The sequence below is a fragment of the Panthera tigris genome, chromosome C1 (assembly GCF_018350195.1).
Source record: "Panthera tigris isolate Pti1 chromosome C1, P.tigris_Pti1_mat1.1, whole genome shotgun sequence".
Lineage (NCBI taxonomy): Eukaryota > Metazoa > Chordata > Mammalia > Carnivora > Felidae > Panthera > Panthera tigris.
Genome location: NC_056667.1, coordinates 38447836 through 38469573, shown reverse-complemented (window position 1 = coordinate 38469573; position 21738 = coordinate 38447836). Strand labels below are relative to the sequence as shown.

The 21738-nt window shown below is 39.1% G+C and overlaps 1 protein-coding gene across 17 annotated transcripts in view; it reads left to right on the top strand.

Moving 5' to 3' along the window:
• The window catches only part of LOC102965268 (BEN domain-containing protein 5), a 1451018-nt gene that overhangs the window by 1111440 nt on the left and 317840 nt on the right, over positions 1–21738 (top strand). For all 17 annotated transcript variants that reach the window (XR_006221402.1, XR_006221404.1, XR_006221403.1 and 14 more), the window contains one exon: positions 6058–6097. Coding sequence is in view for 14 of the 17 variants with exons in the window: in XM_042997075.1 (XP_042853009.1) it covers positions 6058–6097 (40 nt within the window). In the remaining 3 variants the exon portion in view is untranslated. The remainder of the gene's footprint in view (positions 1–6057; positions 6098–21738) is intronic.

Here is a 21738-nt window from a genome sequence, read left to right as displayed (position 1 = left end):
GGGTGTAGGATTATTGTTCCAAGAAGAGGGGATTGTACAAAAGCCTAAAGGGGAGAGCATAGCAAATTTGGGGAAATAGAAGTGGTTGGAGCTCAGAGTCTGAGAGAACAGGAGCTAGAAGGCAGGAGCCAGGTTATGGAACTTGTCCAATAACAGTTCAAGAGTTACACTTTTTCCTGTAGGAGGCCTGATGAGTTTTAAGCTGTGCATTCTAGAAAGTTCACTCCAGGTGCAGCTGCAATGTAGATGAATAGAAGAGACCAGACTTGAAGCAGGGAGGCCAGTTAAGATGCTGTGGTAGGCCATATGGTGAGAAGCCGAAAGTCTCAACCAGAACTGGAGCTGGCACTCAGAAATCCTGGCTGTCAACCAGAGTGCTCCCCACTCTACCTGGTGTCCTTCCTCCCCCTTGCCCATGTTCAGAGTGATTCTTTCTCTTTCTCACGCCTTCTCCTTCCTATTAGGCTCCTGGAAGTTGGTCTACACTCTTTATGGATGAGGTACCTAATTTTCAGCTAGCTTAAGTAGCATGCCTAGGATAACACTGCTCAGCAATGATAGAATTAGAATTCACACCTTTGTCTCATTTGGAGTCTGGAACTCTTTCTACAAAATAGTTTCTGTAACTGCAGTGAGAGGGGCTTCAGATATGAAAAAAGAACATCTTCCAGATTGGATATTGCCTGGAAGAGTCTCTCCCATATGCATAGGACTTTGACTACATCACTAGGCTGCAGTTGCTGGGCTTTTCAAACTGCCTCCTTGTAACAAAGTAACCAGCTGGTATTCTATTGATTATCTTGCTGATTAATGTCACCCTCCCTGAAAAAGGGACTAGAAACAAAACCACAGTTTTAAGAACAAACATATTCATTTTGACAAGAAATATATGTGACTTACACTCTTATACTTCAAAACAAAGACTCAGCCTGGGACAAAAAATATAATGTTGCATTAAATTAAAAAGTATTTCATTTATTACATATAAATATGATCTCATTAAATTAAACACAAGCAAGAAAGATGACAGGAAAGTACACCAAAATGCTAACCATGGCTCTCTTTCAGTGATGGGATTTCGTTAATTTTTACTTTCTCAATTTTCTGAAAATTTGGAAAATGATAAAAATAAGCATATATTGTTTTCATATTTACAAAAAATTTTTTTAAGTTTATTTGTTTATTTTGAGAGAGGAGAAAGCACAAGTGGGGGAGAGGCAGAGAGAGAGACTCCCAAGTAGGCTCCATGCTGCCAGCATAGAACCCAATGCAGGGCTCGAACCCACGAAGCCATGAGATCATGACCTGAACTGATACCCAGAGCTGGATGCTTAACCCACTGAGCCACCGAGGCACCCCCATAATTACAAAATTTTTGAAGATAGGTTCTTCAACTTGAGACAACAATAGTTTTCACTGAGAATAATAGAACCCAAAATAGATCCAAAATTCCTGGAGAAGGTTTCTAACTGACTCACCTTTCAATATTTCCACCCTCGGGGCAATCATTTGTGACCAGAGGTGACATGATATTGGGATAACAAAACAGCTTCCACTGTATGCATGGGAGAATAAAGATAACTTTTAGAGCATGTGTGCTGGTTGACAATTCCTTAAACATCCACTCTAGATACTCTGGCCATCCCTGGCTTGCACCAAATGCTGAGATTGTTCTTGTTGACCTTGGAACCCCCAACCCCCATGGACTTTATTGAGTCATGACTCAGAATTTACAACATGGTGGTTAAGCATAGAAATGGGTTTCTGCTGAATGTCTACAAGGCAACACTCTTACTAGGGAAGGCTGGACGCAGGATTCATACACAGTCCAGAGTCTATACATCAGCTTCTAAGTTTATGCCACACTCCTCCAGAAGTTCATGGAATACCATGCAGGCCCAACGGGACACATTTCCCTCTGTGTAGGCATGGAATTCCTTCACCTGAGAAGGAACATTCTCCTTCCACATTTCTCACATCACACACACGCGCATGCGTGCATGCACACACACACACACACACACACACACACACACACACACTACCACTGCCATGCATGTGAAGGCCTTGCCTTCCCGGGACAGTAGCTTATGGTCGGCTGGTGGTTCAGCTGGTCAGCTCTCAGCCAGCCAGCCCCCTCGACCTACCAAATCTGCTTCCCAGCTAGCTGACTTCATTTCCTCCAGCTAACATTGCATATTCTACCATCCAAGTGGTTAGATCATATATCCTTTCCATATGGAAGACTCTTATCTCTCTCAGTTGGTAACTAATTATAATTTGGTAATTCTTTATGTCCAACATACCCCTTTCTATATATAACTCACTATACATTATTGATGAAATTCCACAAATCAGGTGCCCTAATTTTACAAATGCCATACAGTTTTCACTGGCGCTCTCAAATGATGATACTAGTCAGGCCATTTAGTAATGAAAAATTTATCTTTCATTCCATTCCTTTTATTTTTGAAGAACTTTGAGAGAATTATTTGAATATTCCAGGTTCTTAGGTAAAACCCACTGCACAGTGATTCTTGAAAGTACACTTCAAGAATTTTTATTTTGATTTTTTCCATTTTTATTTGCATGTAGAACAGGCAGAGTTTGCAATCCTATCTTAAGAGCTACAGGTTAAACAATAGCCTACACTTACCTGCTTGGGCCACTAGGTGGTGCACACATATGTCTGTGAACTGTAGGTTAAGTGGCTTGTCACCAGGTTAGATGTAATTCATCACCACAGCAGTAGTACAGACAGTAGGAGCTGTTGGAGTCTAGGAGAGCCAGTGATCCTGTGGGTGAGAGTAAAAGAAGGAAAGTCTCCCACAAGAAGTGGATAGCCAGTATTGCTGTCTGCGAAGATGGTAGGAACAAAATCATAAAGGCAAAGTAAGCCTAAAGGCGTGGCAGAGGGAAAGCCCTGTGGAGGAAGGGGCATGGTTACTTTCCAGGCTGATTAATTCCTACCTAACAGGGCTGTGGTAGAGGGAATGACAGAATAGTTGAATCATTTGAACCATATGACATAAAACATTCCTTCCAGACCTTTGCGCTGGCACTGGAGATAGAGAGATGGAATGACAGTCTTACCCTTGAGTAAGGACCTCCTGAGATTGAAACAGAAGAATCAGATAGTTAAAACAGAGCATGATACAAAAGGTTGGTTTTACAAGATTCATTGGAAGAGCAATGTGTGGACTATTCTGTTGAAAGGAAAGAAGGGTGTTAGGTTTGGAAGTTGGCATGCAAAGAAGACCTCATGGACATCTTGAGCAGTAAGAGGGGACTTCCATGAAGATCAAAGGTCATGAAAGATCAGGCAGAGAGAATGGCATGATCAAAGCCATGGGGAGAGGGTTAAAAGAATAATGTGGATTCCAGGAATGCTTCAGTTGAATTTAGCAAATGCTTACTGAGGGCTACTATATACCATGGACTGAATAATACATCTTCTAGCCCTTATGATGCTCTCCAACTAGTGAGAAAGACACTGAAAATTGCAATATGAGAGGGAAGTGAGATGTGGTCCCTTTTACATTCTCTCTCTGCTCTTTAGCCCTCAGTGCTTTGGCCATAGGGAGTCTCAGGTAAGTCTCTACACCAGAAGAGGGAGCCCACAAGCACGGCACCTTGTTGTACTTGACTCCCTATCCCTGAAGGTGTTTCACTCGCTTTCATTTTACAGGTGTGAAGTTTGAGGCCAGAGACATGGAGGGCACTATCCAAACCCCACAGAAAAGCCAAGGCACAAGCCCATGTCTGTCTGCCTCCTGTCATATTTTCTTCCCTTTTTTCTCTACTGGACCCTGGACACAGAGTCACTATTTACAGATAGCTCTTTAATTAGGAAATAGACACTTCTCAGATAAATAATCTTTCACCAACGTCATCACAAAGTCAAACTTATAGAAAAATAGAAGGATGCGTTGTTTTCTTTCCTCAAGCATGAGAGAAGTGCTGAGCCACACAGGTTGGCCTTGGCAATGGCAGCTTGAGCCAGTTGTGCCACTGGCCTGGTTCTGTGTTTGGGAGGGAAGGCAGTCTGGCTCCAGCATTCCTTCTAGCCCGTGTGTGTGGGTGTGTGTTTCTTTTCAGAGTGAGGATGTGTGTTCACAATGTATGTCAGTGACATCTTGGAGTTGCATTGTTTGCTTGGAAATGTCAACTGGAATGAGTTATGAACTGGCAGGAAAACAGTGATGTTGATTGAGAAGTTCTTGAGGGACTTCTTTCAGGCTCATGAGAAGTCATTGAAGTAAAGGGTACAGAGATCTTAAAGAGGTTTTGACTGGGACAGATCAAAGTCAAACAGAGGAGGAGAGAGACCATAAGGGCGAGGAGATTTGAGACCATGTCTTATGAGGAAAGGACACAGGGACTAGGCATATTTAGACTGGAGAGAAGACACAGTTCTTCAGATGTCCAAACTCTTGTCATGGGCTGAGGCAGCTAGACACAGTAATGGTGTAATAGGAAAGCAGCTTTTAACCCTGCTCAAAGTACAGCTATCCAACTGATAAGAAGTAATGAACTCCCCATCAAGAAAAGGGATGAAACAAGCAATGTGGGGGCATTGCAGAAGGGATTCCTGACCTGGTAGCAGGTCAAACTCAGTGAGTGACTTTTGAGCTCCAAGTATCCATAATTCTATGAAAAAGGAAGAGGTAACTTATATAAACCAAGGGTCACGTGGTCTATAGTAACAACAACAACATCAGTACTGATTATCTTTTAGGTGAGCACCTATTAGGTATCAGGCACCATCATAATGATTTATGTACATTGTCATATTTGGGGCTTTCAGGCCAGCATTAGAACTGACTAAATTCTAATCCGGGCCCTTCCATTTAATGAAGAGATGCTCTTGGAAGATAATTTTCCTCTCTGAATTTCATGCCACTTCTCTGTATAATACCAACCCTGTAGGATTGCCAAGAGTATGAAAAGACATGACACATCAAAGCACCCAGTACTGTGCCTGGCCTATAGTTGGCACTCAAAAAATGTTTCTGCCTTCTCATTTCTGCTTAAGCAGAATTTCAATAAGCCATTCCCCATTCTTGGAGAAAGACAAGATAAATAGGGAAATGCAGGTAAGGTGAAATATGGCAAAGGATCTATTAGAAGAAATACTGGGTAATCAGAAGTCACTACAAGATGTAGCCTAGAGCAATGGTTCTTGTTTGCTTTTACCCTTTTGGAGAAAAAAAATACAGATTTCTGGGACTATTTATGGAAAATCAAGTGTAGGAAAGAGAAAGAAGTCATCTGGGGCTTAAGAAATCCTGGCTTAAGTCTTTAAGAGAGTTGCTCACTGCCCCACTCCCAGCCGCCAATACCCACTTCTCCAACCTCAGGTTCCCATGACATCCAGTTCAGGACAGAGCTTTCCTGTAGGTATGCTGTGATGTGGGGCAAGCCTACTGAGATATTGATCTCCTCAGCCCTTGGGGTAGCCAGGGCCAATTGCCTACAAACATAAGCAGCCTCATTCATATGGACTAGTGCACCAGGCAGATACTTTTGCTATGATTGTTATATGTTACAAAGATAAGACGATTCAGTTAGAAAAGAAATGGTTTCATCATCAGTAATTAAAATTGTCATAGCATTGCTGAGCAAATTAAATAAATAAACCAGCCCAGGAGTACCTTGGTTAGAAAGGAATATGAAGAGGGTGACAGTGACGTAGGGACCCATGCAAAGAGGATTGCCAAGATATGAGATACTTAAACAGTGGGGCTAGCATGAACAAAGGGCATCTCGTGCAGAGGACATGAGCTCATGGCCTTTCCCTGGGTATAAAATAGGTCTGACTGGAAGACCTCTAAGGCCTCTCACCTCTGACTGTACAAGGATGAACAAAAAAGCCATCCATTCCCTTTGTCTCTAGGGTGCAATGCCTCTCTGCAGAATTGTGAGCAAGCACCACATTCTCCCCTTTATACCCTGCTCTGTGTATCTGAATATCCCTTTTGTGTGTCCACCCTAAGCTGCTAAGCACAGTTCGCTCTCGTTCAATTTAGTGATCTCATAGTATGTTTTCTTTTGCAGCAACAGCGGCAGCTTGACCTCCTGACAATCACCAGCCCTGGTGAGTAGGTGCAGCCGTTCTGCTTTGGCTTTTCCCTTATTTCCCAAAGCGATGCCTGTTTGCCTATCCAAGTGCAATTCCTGCCTTCCTCCTTTGACTCCCTGGATGAACAGCAGAACTCTTAGTGCCATGAACAATGCTTCTCCCTCCATTCTCTGCCTCACAGGCATTTCCTACCCCCAACCCCCAGCTTTGTGCTGCCTCCTCTTGACTCTGCAGATGGCAGGACTGATAATCTGATGTTGCTACATATTCCAGGGCCAAATTCTCCCCAGATCGTTCAATGGACTCAAGTGTCAAGGAAATGTCTTGGTCGCATGAGAAATGAGTTTCGAAATCATGGGGAGCAGGAAAGCTGCCCGGCAGGAGGCATGGAATGGAGGAAGGATGGCTTATGAGGAAGGACTAGTCTGGAAAAGTGATTAGGTTTGGTATTCTGTGCTGAAGGTCAGAATAACTCTGGTCTCACTTTAGGGGAAATTCAAGTTCCCCAACAAAGCTGTGGCCATGGGAATTCTTCCCCCTAGGCCTGGCATCTAGCCTAGAGAGTGGTTGAGTAGTTTAGTTTTTCCAGAGAGGTATTTTATTTTGGTTTGGGAACTTGAGGCAAAACTGGCCAACAAAAGTTGCTATTCTCTCTTGGGATCCAAGAGGATGATGATGCCAGCAGGGTTAGTGAGCTTTCAAGAATGGGTGTGGTGGGTCATCTTTATCCATTCAAAATATTTAGCAGTGCTGGTGAACCCCTGCTGTGCTAGACATTAACGCTTTGGTTACTGGACTGGAGGGATATGGGATTGCGAGGGAGGGGCAAATGTGGTAGAGTGGTCATATGGCAGGGTTGGGGCTCTAGGAGTGGCTTAATTACTGGTAAATATGGAGGCATTTCAATATCTTGGCATCCAATATGTCTATACCATGGTATCTCTGGCTCTCACCAAGCTTGCCATGCTGTACCTGGGTGCCAGCTGGCTCACTTACAAGGAGATTGAGAAACTGCCCTCTGCAGGCACTATCTTAGCACAAAGGCTAGTCATCTGGTCTCAGTCACTGAGGTAAAAGACAGTGACTACAAATGTAAGTTGGATCTACCCAGTTCAGGTGACCTTACCATATTTCCATCTGATAGAGCTTTTTGAGCTTAGGACTTTAGAAGAACAGAGATTAAGTGGTTGAAAAATGTTTAATATGCTCTATAGATGAGCTATGTTCAATGCATATATGATTAACATATAGAAATTTCAAATCATGGGCTAACATAACTAGAGTGGCTCACGTGTGTGACATGTGACCTACCAATCCCTCCCAGCAAGGTGCTGGTGAGGGAATATCTCTGTCCTTCTTTGGTTTCTGTCCATTGTAATTGTGTACTATTCTACTCCACATGTGCTAACCCAGATTGCCTGTTTCCACATTCCAGTTTCATCTTGTTACATCCTGATGTGATGCAGACGTATGAATTGGAGGGGATTCTTGATATGTCTTTAGACCCTGTTTACTTTAGTTCTTTTGTGCTAGCTCTTTCTGTTCCTAATTGCTGCTGCACAAATTCAAGCAGAGTAGTAGTGACTCTGAGTGTACTCCTTTTGAAGAGCTACAGAATTGCAGAATAATAACCGCTGCCAGAGTTTGGAATGGTTTATAATTTTACCTACTTTTAGATATTATCTAAAATGTCTCCTGGGTAAAAGCTTCCCAAAAGGTATACCATGGCACACTGTGTACTGCAAGTAGGCTACCTTTGTGTGATATTATTGTGAGATTTGCACCTGTGAGCTATTGATCCACTTACCTCTCAGGGGCACAGGTAGGACCTGAGCAACTGGAGCCTCCAGGGTGGTAGCCTCACTCCAGTGTACAGGACAAATATCCATATGTGCCATGACATGGAAAGGTTGGGAAGCACCATTAGACCAGGTATTATCTGGACAACTTCTATCCCATGTCAAAAGCACTTTCCTCCATTGCGACTGACCGTCCCTCACTTTTCATATCATCCCTATTCCCTATCTCCAGAAGCTGTAGCAGCAACAGCGGGCTTACTACCTCTCTGGGGCCGTCAGTGGGAGGTACTAGCTTGTCTGTACTCCTCACCACCATCCTCCACACAGAGCTTCAATCTGATGGTGCCACTCTTCATATACTAAGAGCTTTCAGAAGTGCAGGTTGGGAATTTGGAAGCCTTAATAATCTGTGTTATCTTCTTTTCTTATTTTTTTTACTGTGAATAATTTTGAATATACAGAAAAGAGTAGAGATATAATGAACAGCCGTTATTGCCCTCCCTGCCCCACCAAACATGTTGGCTTTATCATATCAATATTGAGCCATCAATGCCACAGAGTCCCCTATTTGAAAAATTTATAGATCTAGTTGAGACTTTTCTATACTCTTACTGATTGCAGCTTTCTCCCTTCACTCTACAGGTAACCACTATAATAAATTCTATTTTTTTCCGTATCTGTGTATATAAAAATAAAGTAGCTATAACTGGTATTCTTTTACAAATTCCTCTAAGTGATGCCACACTGTAAATGGCATTCTGTGACTTTTCCCTTACTCATTATTATATTGTACAGATTGATTCATGTAGATACATATACTACTGGTTCATTCATTGTAACTGCTATATTGTATTCCACATATGATTGCATTGCAATTTATTTATCCTTTTTTTTGATCATAATTTAGGCTATTTTCAGTTTTTTATAATGGCAAGCAATGCTACTAAGAGTGTTTTTGTGCTTGACTCCTGTGTATAACCATGAGAATTTCTCTAGGGCATATAGTTAGGAGAGGAATTCTTGATTTTGTGCATGTTCAAATTTACTATGTAATTATGGCCAGTTGTTTTCCAAGGTAGTTGAACAAATACATGCTTCCAATGGAAAAGTGTAAGGGTTTCCATTTCCTTAAATCCTTAATACTTGGAATTGTCAGGCTTACAAAATTTTACCACTCATCATGATAAATGTGAAATGGTATCCGATTGTTTTTATAATATTTGTTTCCCTGATTACTGATGGGTTGAGTATCTTTTCAAATGTTTATTGACCACTTTGGTTTCTTCTTTGGTGAATTGACTTTTCATATTCTTTTTCCATTTTCCATTGATTTGTTGTTTCTTTTTATTGATTTATAAACCTTTATTATTCCAAATATCAATACTTTGTCACTTATATGCATTGCAAATATCTTCTCCCAGACTGGGGCTTGTGGTGTTGGGTTTTTTTTTTTTTTTTTTTGATTAATAATGTACTTTTACATGGAAGATTTTTAAAAATTTAATGGAATTAAATTTATCAACCTCTTGCTTTGCTTTTGTGACTTATGTAAGAAATCTTTCCTTCCCTGGATATCATACTCTTCTGTATTTACCTCTAAGAATTGTCAAGTTTTATTTCATACTGAGTCTTTATCTCATTTAGTAATGATCTTTTGTATAATATGACTTAGGGATTTACTTATTTTTTTTTGTTTACATATGGATAACCCATTGTCTCAGCACCATACAACAACTACTGCATCCCTTCTCCCACTTATAAGCAATTACATGCCTGTCATATAGAAATTATCCTATATACAGAATCTGTTTCTGAGGTCTCTGTATTATTCCATTGGTCTACCACACTTACTCTGAATTAACTCCACACTGTCTTACTTATAATACATCTTAATTTTAATATTATCTTTATAATTAGTAGGGAGATATCCTTCTCCTTTTCTCTTTTATGGAAATCTTTTGGAAATACCGGTATCTGTTGGGTTTTTTTTTAATAAAATCCAATAATCTATGTATTGTGACAGGTGAATTTAATCTATTTGTATTTATTATAATTACTGATATATTTAGATAAATATCTACTACCATATTTGTGCTTTCTGTCTATCATTTATTTTCTTTTTTTTTCTCATCCTCCCTTTTTTGGTATTATGTTTTATATATTACTTGCTTTCCCCCTACCCAATCTACAGATTTGGATGCTATTGATTTTATTTCTGACTTTAACTGATTACCTTTGGATGTACATTTGATTATATATTTTCTTACAAAATCTACAGCCTTTCACAAAATTAGCCTTCATAATAAGCTGAATAAAAGATAAACTAGTTGGGGTGCCTGACTGGCTCAGTTGGTAGAGAGTGCAACTCTTGGTTTTAGGGTCGTGAGCTCGAGCCCACGTTGGCAGTAAAGATAACTCAAATAAATAAATAAACTTAAAAAAAAAAAAAAGACTAGTTGTTGTATGGTGCTGAGACAATGGGTTACCCATATGTAAACATGCTTTAACCACCTATTGAACACTGTCCTGTCACCACCTAATTATTATTATTTCAGACTTTTCAGTTAAACTGTTGCAAAAAAGAAAAACAATGAATTACTAACAGTACTGAACTAATTTACTTTTCCTACACAGCTTATAAATTTTGTGTTCTTCTTCTTATTATGTATCAAGATTTCCTGTTACCTTATTAAAGTGAATCCTTTATTTTTTTTTTTTTTTAGTTTACTTATCTATTTTGAGAGAGAGAGAGCACACGCACATACACAAGTAGGGAAGCTATAGAAAGAGAGGAAGGGAAAGAGAGAATCCCAATCAGGTGGAGCCTGATATGGGGCTTGAACTCAGGAACCATGAGATCATGACCTGAGCCAAAATCAGCTGCTTAACTGACTGAGCCACCCACATACCCCAAAGTGAATCCTTTAATAGCTATTTAGTGAGAGTCCACAGGCAACCCTCTTAATATATGTTTGTCCTTATTTTGACTTCTCTCTGGAATAATAGTTTGGCTAGGTATAAATTCTAGTTTGAGAAATTTCCTTTGTACTTTGAAGACTTTTAAAACTTGTTTTCTGACATGCATAGTTGCTGATGAGAAGTCTTCCATTATTTGTTTTTAAAAAAATTGTTAATGTTTATTTATTTTTGACAGAGAGAGAGACAGAGCATGAGCAGGGGAAGGGCAGAGAGAGAGGGAGACACAGAATCCGAAACAGGCTCCAGGCTCTGAGCTGTCAGCACAGAGCCCGCTGCGGGCTGGAACTCACAAACCGTGAGATCATGACCTGAGCGGATGGATGCCAGACGCTCAACGGACTGAGCCACCCAGGCGCCCCAATTATTTAATTGTTTTTGATAACTTATCTTTTTTGATAGATTTCAAGATTGAAAATCTTAATGTTCTGTTTTTGGTTTGGGTGGGATTTTTTTTTTTTTTTTTTTTTTTTTTTTTTTGCTGTAAATAGATATGAATCATTTCTATTTACCCTACTTGGTACTCTGAGTATACTTCCACCTGAGAATGTATGTGTTTCTTTAATTCTCAGAAATTATTGGCAAAATTTCTCTTCAAATACTACTTTTCCCTTATTCCTCTAACTCTCTTCTTCAAGAACTTCTATTAGATGACTGTTGTATTTTCTCAGGTGGCCCACCGTGCCTGTTTTTCATAATTTGTTTTTCATAATTTTTATCATTTTGTCTTACCGCACTAATTCTGAGTTCCCCACAAGTAACTTGCATTTATAAATTCACTTTTTGACCATGTCTAGTCTAGACTCTTTTCCCTGTCTTTTTCAATATTTCAATGACTATATATTTTTAATTTCCAAGATTTCTAATTTTGTTCATATCCACCTGTTCTTGTTTTATTTCTGCCTATTCTGTTTCATAATTTCTTATTCTGTTTTAATGCCTTCGTTTGTTTCTCTGAACATCCTCAATATGCTTATTTTAAAATCTCTGACTGTTCTATAAAATAAGTTTCATCTGGAGTGAATTCAAGTTATAATTGTTAATTTTGTTTTGTATCATTTTTAGCATTTAATTTCTTCATGCATTTTGAAATTTTAATTTGTAAGAGCACTTTGAGGAGGAAATTTTCTGGTTTTCTCTCTCCTCATCCCCAACGCCCCACCCCCAGAACCCCTACTGTGCTCACATCTCCCTGTGTGGTGGTTTTTGTTGTTAACTCTACCCACATCTCAGTATAGGACCTGGTAAATAGTGGGGATATATCCGATCCAGTGACAAAAAGTCAGCAGAAGAGTTTGACATTGTTTCTGTTTCCTGCATCTATATTCCTCACCTCCTCTCTAGGCTTGCAGTGCAAGGAGCTATTTCCCAGAAAGTTCTACAGCAGCCTTTTTAATTTTTTCCCTAGGCTCCTTTCAAGACATGAGAGCCCCACCCTAGGGCTCTAAGCAGAAGATGTAGGGGCACCTGGGTGGGTCTGTTGGTTAAGCATCCGACTTTGGCTCAGGTCATGATCTCATGGTCTATGAGTTCAAGCCCCGTGTCAGGCTCTGTGCTGACAGCTCAGAGCCTGGAGCCTGCTTCACATTCTGTGTCTCCCTCTCTCTGCCCTTCCCCTGCTCATGCTCTGTCTATCTGTCTGTCTGTCTGTCTCTCTCTCTCTGTCTCTCAAAATAAATACTGTCACTCTCTCTGTCACTCAAAAATAAATAAACATAAAAAAAAAAGATGTTGTTTCTGATCCTCATCTTCCAGAGTACTGTTAGTTCCTGTTGTCCCACAGGAGGCAAACTTCAGCTGCTACTTCCTGCTTCTATGTCCAGATCTCAGCATGCAAGTAGCCTCAGGACAGCTTACCTTTCACATTTCTGTTCGTTTCAACTTTGTGGGGACATGTCTCTCACAAGAGAACCCAAATACATATTTTCATTTCTTTTTTCATCCAATATTACTATTTGATGAGAAAGAATGGGCTTATTGAAGCATGAATTTATTTAGCCATTTGACCCAGAAATCCAGCTATAGTTTCTTCTTTACTTTCTGGAAAGTTTATTCTCCTATAGCCTTTTCAATAAAAGGGAGGCAGTATGAAGAAGTATTTTTCTCTTATCCAAGCAAAACTCCTAACCACCAGACTGCAAAGAGAAACTATTATTTTTTGCACATGTATATACATATGTAATTTTAAAAATAAAATTCAGATGATACTATATAAACTGTTTTATTTGAATGTAGTATGAACATTTTCAATGTTATTAAATATTCTCTAAAAGGGAATTTTACCTAGTTGAAAATCATTCCATTATATTTATAATTTATAAAAACTCTATTATATGTTAAGTTGTACCCAGTTATTTAATTATAAATAATACCACAGTGAACATTCTTCTATAAAGACTTTTGTATGCATCTGTAATTATTTCTCTAGGAAAAATTCCTAGAATGAGAATTACTGAGAAAGGTGTACATAGGTCACTAGTCATGACAGGCTACATTATGCTGAAGTAACAATGACACCAAAATTTCAGAAGCTAAAAAAAAAAAAAGGCTTATTTGTCACTTTTGGTACATGTCCCTCATGGATTGGAGACAGCTCTGCTTTACATCTTCTTTTTTTTTAATCTTATTTTATTTTATTATTATTATTTCAGTAGGCTCCACACCCAATGTGGGGCTTGAACTTATGACCCTGAAGTTAAGAGTCACATGCTGTACTGACTGAGCCCACCAGGCACCCCTGCTTTACATCGTCTTTACTCTGGCACCCAGACCAAGCATTCTTTCTTTGAAACATACCTGGGTGTCTTAGTTTGGGTTCCCTAAGAAGAAAACCTTGAGACAAAGATTTCAGGGCAAGTAATTTATTTGGGACATAATCCCGGAGACCTTGGTAGCAAAGCAAGGAAGCAATACAGGAAAAGAAGGGAGAAGAAGAAGAAGGAGAAGGAGAAGGAGAAGGAGAAGGAGAAGGAGAAAGAGGAGGAGGAGACGGAGAAGGAGGGAGAGGAAGAGGCAGAGGGTGAGGGAGACGGAGAGGGAGAGGGAGAGGGAGAAGGAGAAGGAAGAAGAGGCAAGCTACCACTAAGGACAACTGGAACTTAATCAAACTGGAGAACCCTGGAAGTTAATGTGGAAAATAAGCCTCGAGTTATCCCTCTGGGAGGCAAAGGAGTGAGAGTGAAAGTGGGTGTGCTAATTCCCTTCCAGACTTCCAATCTGCTCAAGAAGTATGGACATAGCAGATTCCAGTGGCCAAAGAAAGCTCTCAGGATAGATTTGCACATGTTGGCAATTGGAAATTATTTAACATTGTGCACAAGTAAGTGCCCAGTGAATATGTGACATTGCAGCACCTGCCACATGGGTCATCATGGCAGAGGGAAAAGGGAGAGATACAGTGAGCCATGTACTTGCTCTAAAAATATTTGGAAGGGGTCACTTCCACCCATATTTCCTTGGTCGAAGCAAGTTATATGACCACTCCTAAATTCAACAGGGTGGAGATGTATACTCTTCCCACAGGGAAGGGGACTGCAGTGCAGAGAACTAGAATATTTGGCAATGATTCCTTAATCACACCTACAGAAATATTTTTATATTCCCACTATCAAGTTAAGAGTGCTGGTCTTAGGTTTTTTAAAATAATGGCTTTACTGGGGTGCCTGGGTGGTTCAGTCGGTTAAGCCTCCAATTTCCGCTGAGGTCATGATCTTGCATTTCATGAGTTCAAGCTCCACATCAGGCTCTGTGCTGACAGCTCAGAGCCTGGAGCCTGCTTTGGATTCTGTCTCTCTCTCTCTCTTTCTCTCTCAGCCCCTCCCCTGCTCACACTCTGCCTGTCTCTCTCTCTCTCTCTCTCTCAAAAATAAATAAACATCAAAAAAAGAAAATAGGGGCTCCTGGGTGGCTCAGTCGGTTAAGTGTCCGACTTCAGCTCAGGTCATGATCTCACAGTCCATGAGTTTGAGCCCCGCGTTGGGCTCTGTGCTGACAGCTCAGAGCCTGGAGCCTGCTTTGGAATCTGTGTCTCCCTCTCTCTCTGCCCATCCCCTGCTCGTGCTCTGTCTCTCTGTCTCAAAAATAAATAAAAACATTTAAAAAATTAAAAAATAAAATAATAGCTTTATTGAGATGTAATTCACATGCCATAATATCCACCTTTTAAATGCATCATTTAGTGGGGTTCAGTATATTCACAGAGTTGTATAACTATTACCACTAATTCCAGAACATTATCACCACTCCAAAAAGAAACTCCATTAACAGTCACTTCCTATTTCTGCCTTCCCCCATGCTCTGGAAACCGCTAATCTACCTTCTGTCCTTATGGATATGCCTATTCTGGACATCTCATATAAGTGGAATTGTACAGTATGTGGCCTTTCTTGACTAGCTTTTCCACTTAGCATAATATTTTCAGGCCCATCCATATTGTAGTATGTATCAGTACTTCATTCCTTTTTATTGCCAAATAATATTTCTGTATGGATATATCACAATTTGTTTATCCATTCTATTTCATTTGTTTCCACTTTTTGTCTATTATGAATAATGCTGCTATGGGCATTGGTGTATAAGTTTTGTGTAAACATGTGTTTTCAGTTCTCTTGGATATAAACCTTAGAAATAGAATTGTTGGGTCATATGGTAAGTGTTAGGATATAAATTTTGAGAAACTGCCAAAATGTTTTCCAAAGTAGCTGTACCATTTTACATTCTTATCAGCAATGTAGGACACATCCAATTTCTCCACATCCTCTCTGACACTTGTTATTATCTATCTTTTTTTTGAGAGAGAGAGAGAGAGAGAGAGTGAGAGAGCATTCATGTGTGAGTGAGGGAAGGCAGAGGGGGAGAGAGAGGGAGAGGGAAAGAGAGAGAGAGAGAGAGAGAGAGAGAGAGAGAGAGAGAGAGAGAGAATCTTAAGCAGACTCCATGCCCAGAACTGAGCCCAATGTGGGGCTCGATCTCATGACCATAAGATCATGACACAGGGCTTGATCTCACGACCATGAGATCATGACCTGAGCTGAAATCAAGAGTTGGGCACTTAATCGACTGAGCCACCCAATCACACCTATCTTTTGATTATAGTCATCCTCGTGGGTGTGAAGTAGTATCTCATTATAGTTTTGATTTGCATGTGCCTAATGACGAATGATGGTGAGCATATTTTCATGTGCTTTTTGGCCATTTGTATATCTTCTTGGAGAAATGTTTAGTCAAATTCTTTTTCCTTACTCATTTTTAATTAAGTTACATTTATCTTTTTATTGTTTAATTGTAAGAGTTTTAAAGTATATATTCTGAGTATAAGGTCTTTTATTAGATATATGATTTGCAAATATTTTTTCAGATGGGTTGTCTTTTCACCTGCTTGATGTTCTTTGGAGCAAAAGAAGCATGTAACTATTATGAAATTCAATTTACCTATTTTTTTTTCCTTTTGTTGCTTGTACTTTTGATATATCTTGGAAAACATTGCCTAACTTAAATTCATAAAGATGTACTCTTGTGAGTTAATTTTTTTATATGATGTGAGGTAGGAGTCCAGCTTACCTCTTTTGAATGTGTTTGGTTTTCCCAGCACCATTTGTTGAAAAGACTGTTTTCCCCCTGTTGAATTACCTGGGCACTCTTGTCAAATGGTCATAGCTTTTTGATGGTATATACTAGAAGGATAGTATTAAGGGAGTATCTAAATACTGGCACTAAGTGCCAGAGCTGTGTTAAGTGCTTTACATATATTTTTCACATAATTTCCCCCACCACCCCATAAGACAAGCATTGCCTTTTCTGTTTTAAAGATGAGAAATGAAAGTGCAGCATAATTATGTGAACTGCCTGCTTGAGCACAGTTAATAAGTGATGGAATCAGGATTCAAATTCAGAACTGTCTGATTCTAAATCCTTTGCCTTTTCTGCTGCTGCTACATATAAATATCACTTCACTTGTAATATTGGTCCATGGAGTCTTCTTTCCCAGATGGGATTCATATTGACTCACTTTTCTGGGGATGAGGAAAGTCCGGAATGCCACAGTATCATAGTCATTGGGACTTTCCCACTAACTGAGCTATGTCCTGAAGAGACAATTGATTTCCTAAGACATCATAGAAACCTCCAGAAAACAAATCATGGCTAGATTTGTTTCTGATTGCAAATCTTGTAAGCTTCCTTTTTTTTTTCTTTTATAATCCTCTCTTAACCTTGTTAAAGCAATACATATGTTGAGTGGTGATAGACTGGGGTTGCTGACCATGACATGACAAGTTTGAGTTTGGTCTTTTATTAAAGTCCCCCATGACATAAACTCATCCCCTCTGGAAACTAAAGAAACAAGAGAGGCCAAATTAGCCATTGTTATGTGCCTCTGACCATCTTTAGAGCCAACAGGAGGCCTGTGGAACCCGTCCAGGGTAGCCAGGACCAGGAGTGAAGCCAAGCCAAATGACTCCTGGGCCTCACTGCCAGAAGGTTAGCAGCACCATGGATGTGCAGAGAGCGGCTAGTTCAAAAAATTCATGCACGTCGTTAAAACAACTTTAAAAGAGATTTTTAAAGAAGAAAAATAAATTACTCCTAGTCCCACAGCCTTAGCACAATACAAAACCTAATTCTATTTATACATTTTCCCTTTCAGTTCTTGTCTATATGCAGAAACATATTTACATAATTGCAATCACAGTACGTTTTTATATACATCTTTTTTCACTTAACATTATTTCATAAACAATCTTCATGTTGCTATGTAGTTTACATACTTACCATCTTTTTTATAATAACTTTCTCTATTAAAAAATTGCACATGCCCATGGTGCAAATTTTAAAAACACAGAGAAGTTATAAAGATGAAATATCAGTTATCTCCCAGAGGCAATCACTGTTTAATATTTTAACACATTTACTTCTTCGCCTTTTTTTCTATGCATGTATAATTTTGTTTTACATAGTTGAGATCATGTAGAATATAAAATTTTATCCTGACTTTTCACTTAATATTACAAGAAAAATATTTCCCCATGCCAATAATGTTATATATTTAACTTAAATTCTAGTTTCTCGATGTTATGAATAATTTATGAATCTTTGTGTATATATTTTCCCTACATTTTAGGTTATTATCTTAAGATAGATTACTAGGGTTTGAATTACTACATCCATGAGCATTTTATGAGCATTTTAAAGGCATACTTATTTTAAAAGCTCTAGTATCTTCCATCTTTTATATATAGTCTAGTTTATAAAAATCCACATCCTATTGTTGTGCATTCATGTTATTTCCAGATGTTTTCTCTTATAAATAACTCTACCACAAAACTATTTGTGGAAAAACCTTTTTACTTCTTTTATATAAGTTTTTACCTGGACATTTTAGAAGTAGAATTACTGGGCCAGAGAGCAAGAATATGTTTAAGGAATTATTGTGTCTAGTTTCCAGCTCATTTTCCAGAAAGTTTGTATCAATTCATTTTACCACCTCCATTCCCCAACCTCCTTCTCTCATGTCAACGATGAAACACAACAGCCTTGGGTGTCACTCAGATGGTTTATTAAGTTAATTAAGTAAAATAATTTTAGAAACATACAAAGAAACATATAAAGGCAAAGAGAACATGTTTTGTTTATTCTCCTGGTCCCTGAGAGACAAACTGAGTGCTATGTTCCTAGGATCTTTGTCCTGTTACAGATGCCATATCCCAGGACTCAGGTGAGAAGGTTAATTAGAAGGGTTCAAGGATCCCATTTTGGGACATCCAGATGGGTGGGCTGAGCTCTGGGGAGGGGAATTGGAGGTGTGGCATCCAAAGGCACCATAGCTGATCAGCATGAAGGAAGTCAGATCAGAATGGAGCTGATAAGACCTTGGCCATCAGACTGAATGCAGGCCTCAGAACTAGACAAACTGGAATTCAAGGCATAAACAGTAAAATTAAGGCACAGGAACTATATAAGTAGAAGTCCTTAATAACAACCTAAATTGGCTTGGGGTGCCTGGATATCTTAGTTGGTTAAGTGTCCAACTCTTGATTTGAGCTCAGGTCATGATCTCACAGTCATGGGTTTGAGGCCTGCACCAGGCTCCTCGCTGACAGTAGGAACCTGCTTGAGATTCTCTCTTTTTCTCTCTGCCCCTCCCCCACTTGCTCTTGCTCTCTCTCTCTCTCTCAAAAATAAATAAATAAACATTTAAAAAAGCAACCTAAATTAGCTTAAGGGAAAAATAGGCAATTAATTGGTTCGTATGAGTAAATAATCCAGAAATAAGTCAGTCTTTCTGTGCATCTTGATATAGGGTTCATAGGACCTAGTCTGTTTTTGTCCGTCTCTTAACTCACCTTGCTTGGTGTTGTCTCCTTTCCCAGGTCACATGTGATCTCAAGATCGCTGTAGGTGCAAAATTTACATCCCCCCAAATTCTAGTCTAATTGGAGTAAGCAAGAGACTCTCACCCAGAAGTCCCAGCAGAATCTCTTTTACTTCTTATTTTGTGATTACATCACTATGAGCTTGACTTTGAAGAAGTATCTGTGTCCAGGAAAATCTACTGTGCTGATTGGCTGAGAGTTGAGTTATAAACATCATCCATAAAATTGGGAGAAAAATTGGGCCCTGGCATTAACTAATGGCCCAAGATCACATGAATTTTTGCAATGATTATGGTTAAGTTGAACCAAATATGTGAATTATGAGGTCTGAGAGCAGAGCAAACATTGATCTGTTCTGCAGCAGACTTTCTCTTGAAAGAGCTAGACCCAGCAGGGTCTCTGCAGCTAGACTCTCGGCACTGGGATAGGACTCATTACCAAGTGAATAGTATGGACATTTTAATAATACCAATTTTCTCAATACGTGAACACAGGATATCTTTGCATTTGTGTCTTTTTCAATTTCTTTCATCACTGTCTTAAAGGCTACAGTCTACAGATCTTTCACCTCCTTAGGTAAATTTATTCCTACGTGTTTTATTGGCTTTGATGTTATTGGAAATAGGGTTGTTTACTTTATTTCTCTTTAGTATCATTTGTTGTTGGTGTATAGAGATGCAACTGACTTCCGTATGTCGATTTTCTATCCTGCGACTTTGCTGAATTTGTTTTGGTGGAGCCTTTAGGGTTTTCTCTATATAAGATCATGTTATCTGCAAACAGAAATAGTTTTATTTCTTCCTTTCCAATTTAGATCTCTTTATGTATTTTTTTATTAACTGCTCTGACTAGGACTTCCAGTACTATATTGAATATGTGTGGTGAGAATGGGCACCCTTGTCTTCTTCCTGATATTAGAGAAAAAGCTTTCAACCTTTCACTGTTGAGTGTGATATTAGCTGTGGGTTTGTCATATATGGGCTTTATTATGTTGAGGTATATTCTTTTTATGCCCAGTCTTTTTAGAGTTTTCATCATGCGAGGATGTTGAATTTTGTTAATTTTTTTCCTGCATCTGTTGAGAGGATCATATGATTTTATCCTTCTGTCTACTAATGAGGCATATTATGTCTTTGATTTGCATATGTTAAACCATCCTTGCATCCCAGAAATAAATCCCACTTGATCATGGTGTATGATCTTTTTCATGTGCTGTTGAATTCCATTTGCTAGTATATTGTTGAGAATTTTTACACGTATATTCATTAGGGATATTGTCCTGTAGTTCTCTTTTCTTATAGTCCCCTTATCTGGCTTTGGTATCCAGTTAACATTGGCTTCGTAAAATGAATTCGGGAATGTACCCTTCTCTTCAATTTTTTGCAAGAGTTGGAGAAGGATTGGCATTAATTCTTCTTTAAATGTTTGTAGAATTCACCAGTGAAACCATCTAGTCGTGACTTCTCTTCATTGGTGGGGGCAGGGTGGGGGGTTGATTACTATTTTGATATCCTTAGTCATTATTGCTCTGTTCAGATTTTTTGTTTCTTTCTGACTCATTCCTTGTAGATTGTATGTTTCTAGGAATTTATCAATTTCTTCTAGGTTATCCAATTTTTTGGTGTAGAATTATTTATAGTAAAAAGTGTCTTAATCTTCTACAAATTAACACAAAAGCAGGCATGTACTCCGCACTTTTTTATTCATTTATTTTCTATTTATTTATCGTACATGTGTGTAACAGCAGGGTATAGGTGACAGAGCGAGGGGTGTTATATTAAAAACATACATCACGTGTTTGAATTCTACCTCTTCCACTTAAAGTTGACGTTAGGAAAGTCTATTAGTTTTTCTGTGCCTTACTTCCATTTTACCATCTATAAAAGATCAGGATGATAACAATACTTGTTAGAATTCTGTAGATTAGATATGATATATATAAAATGGCTAGCATAGTAAAGTGTATAGCCCCTAGTAGATTTTAAATAAATAGTTGTTATTGTGATTACATTGCTTTGTGACAAATTGCCCCAAGACTTAGCAATTTCAAACAACAATAAATGTTTATTGTCACACAGTTTGTGTGGGTCAGGAATCTACTAGCAGCTTAGTTGGAGAGTTTTGGCTCAGGGTTGTCAGCCAAGCCTGGGGCGCCTAGGTTGCTCAGTCAGTTAAGCATCCAACTTCAGCTCAAGTCATGATCTTGTGGTTCATGGGTTTGGGCCCCATGTTAGGCTCTCTGCTGTCAGCACAGAGCCCTTTTCAGATCCTCTGTCCCCACTCTCTCTGCCCCTCCTGCACCCTCTCTCTCTCTCTCTCTCTCTTTCTCTCAAAAACAAATAAATATTAAAAAAAAAAAAAAAAGATGTCAGCCAAGGCTGTGGTTATATGAAGACTGGAGGATCATCTCTCAAGATAACTCATTCACGTGGAGGGTGAGTTGGTGCTGCCTTTTAACAGGAGGCCTCAGTCCCTTCCCATACAGACTTCTTTATAGGGCTGCTTAAGTATC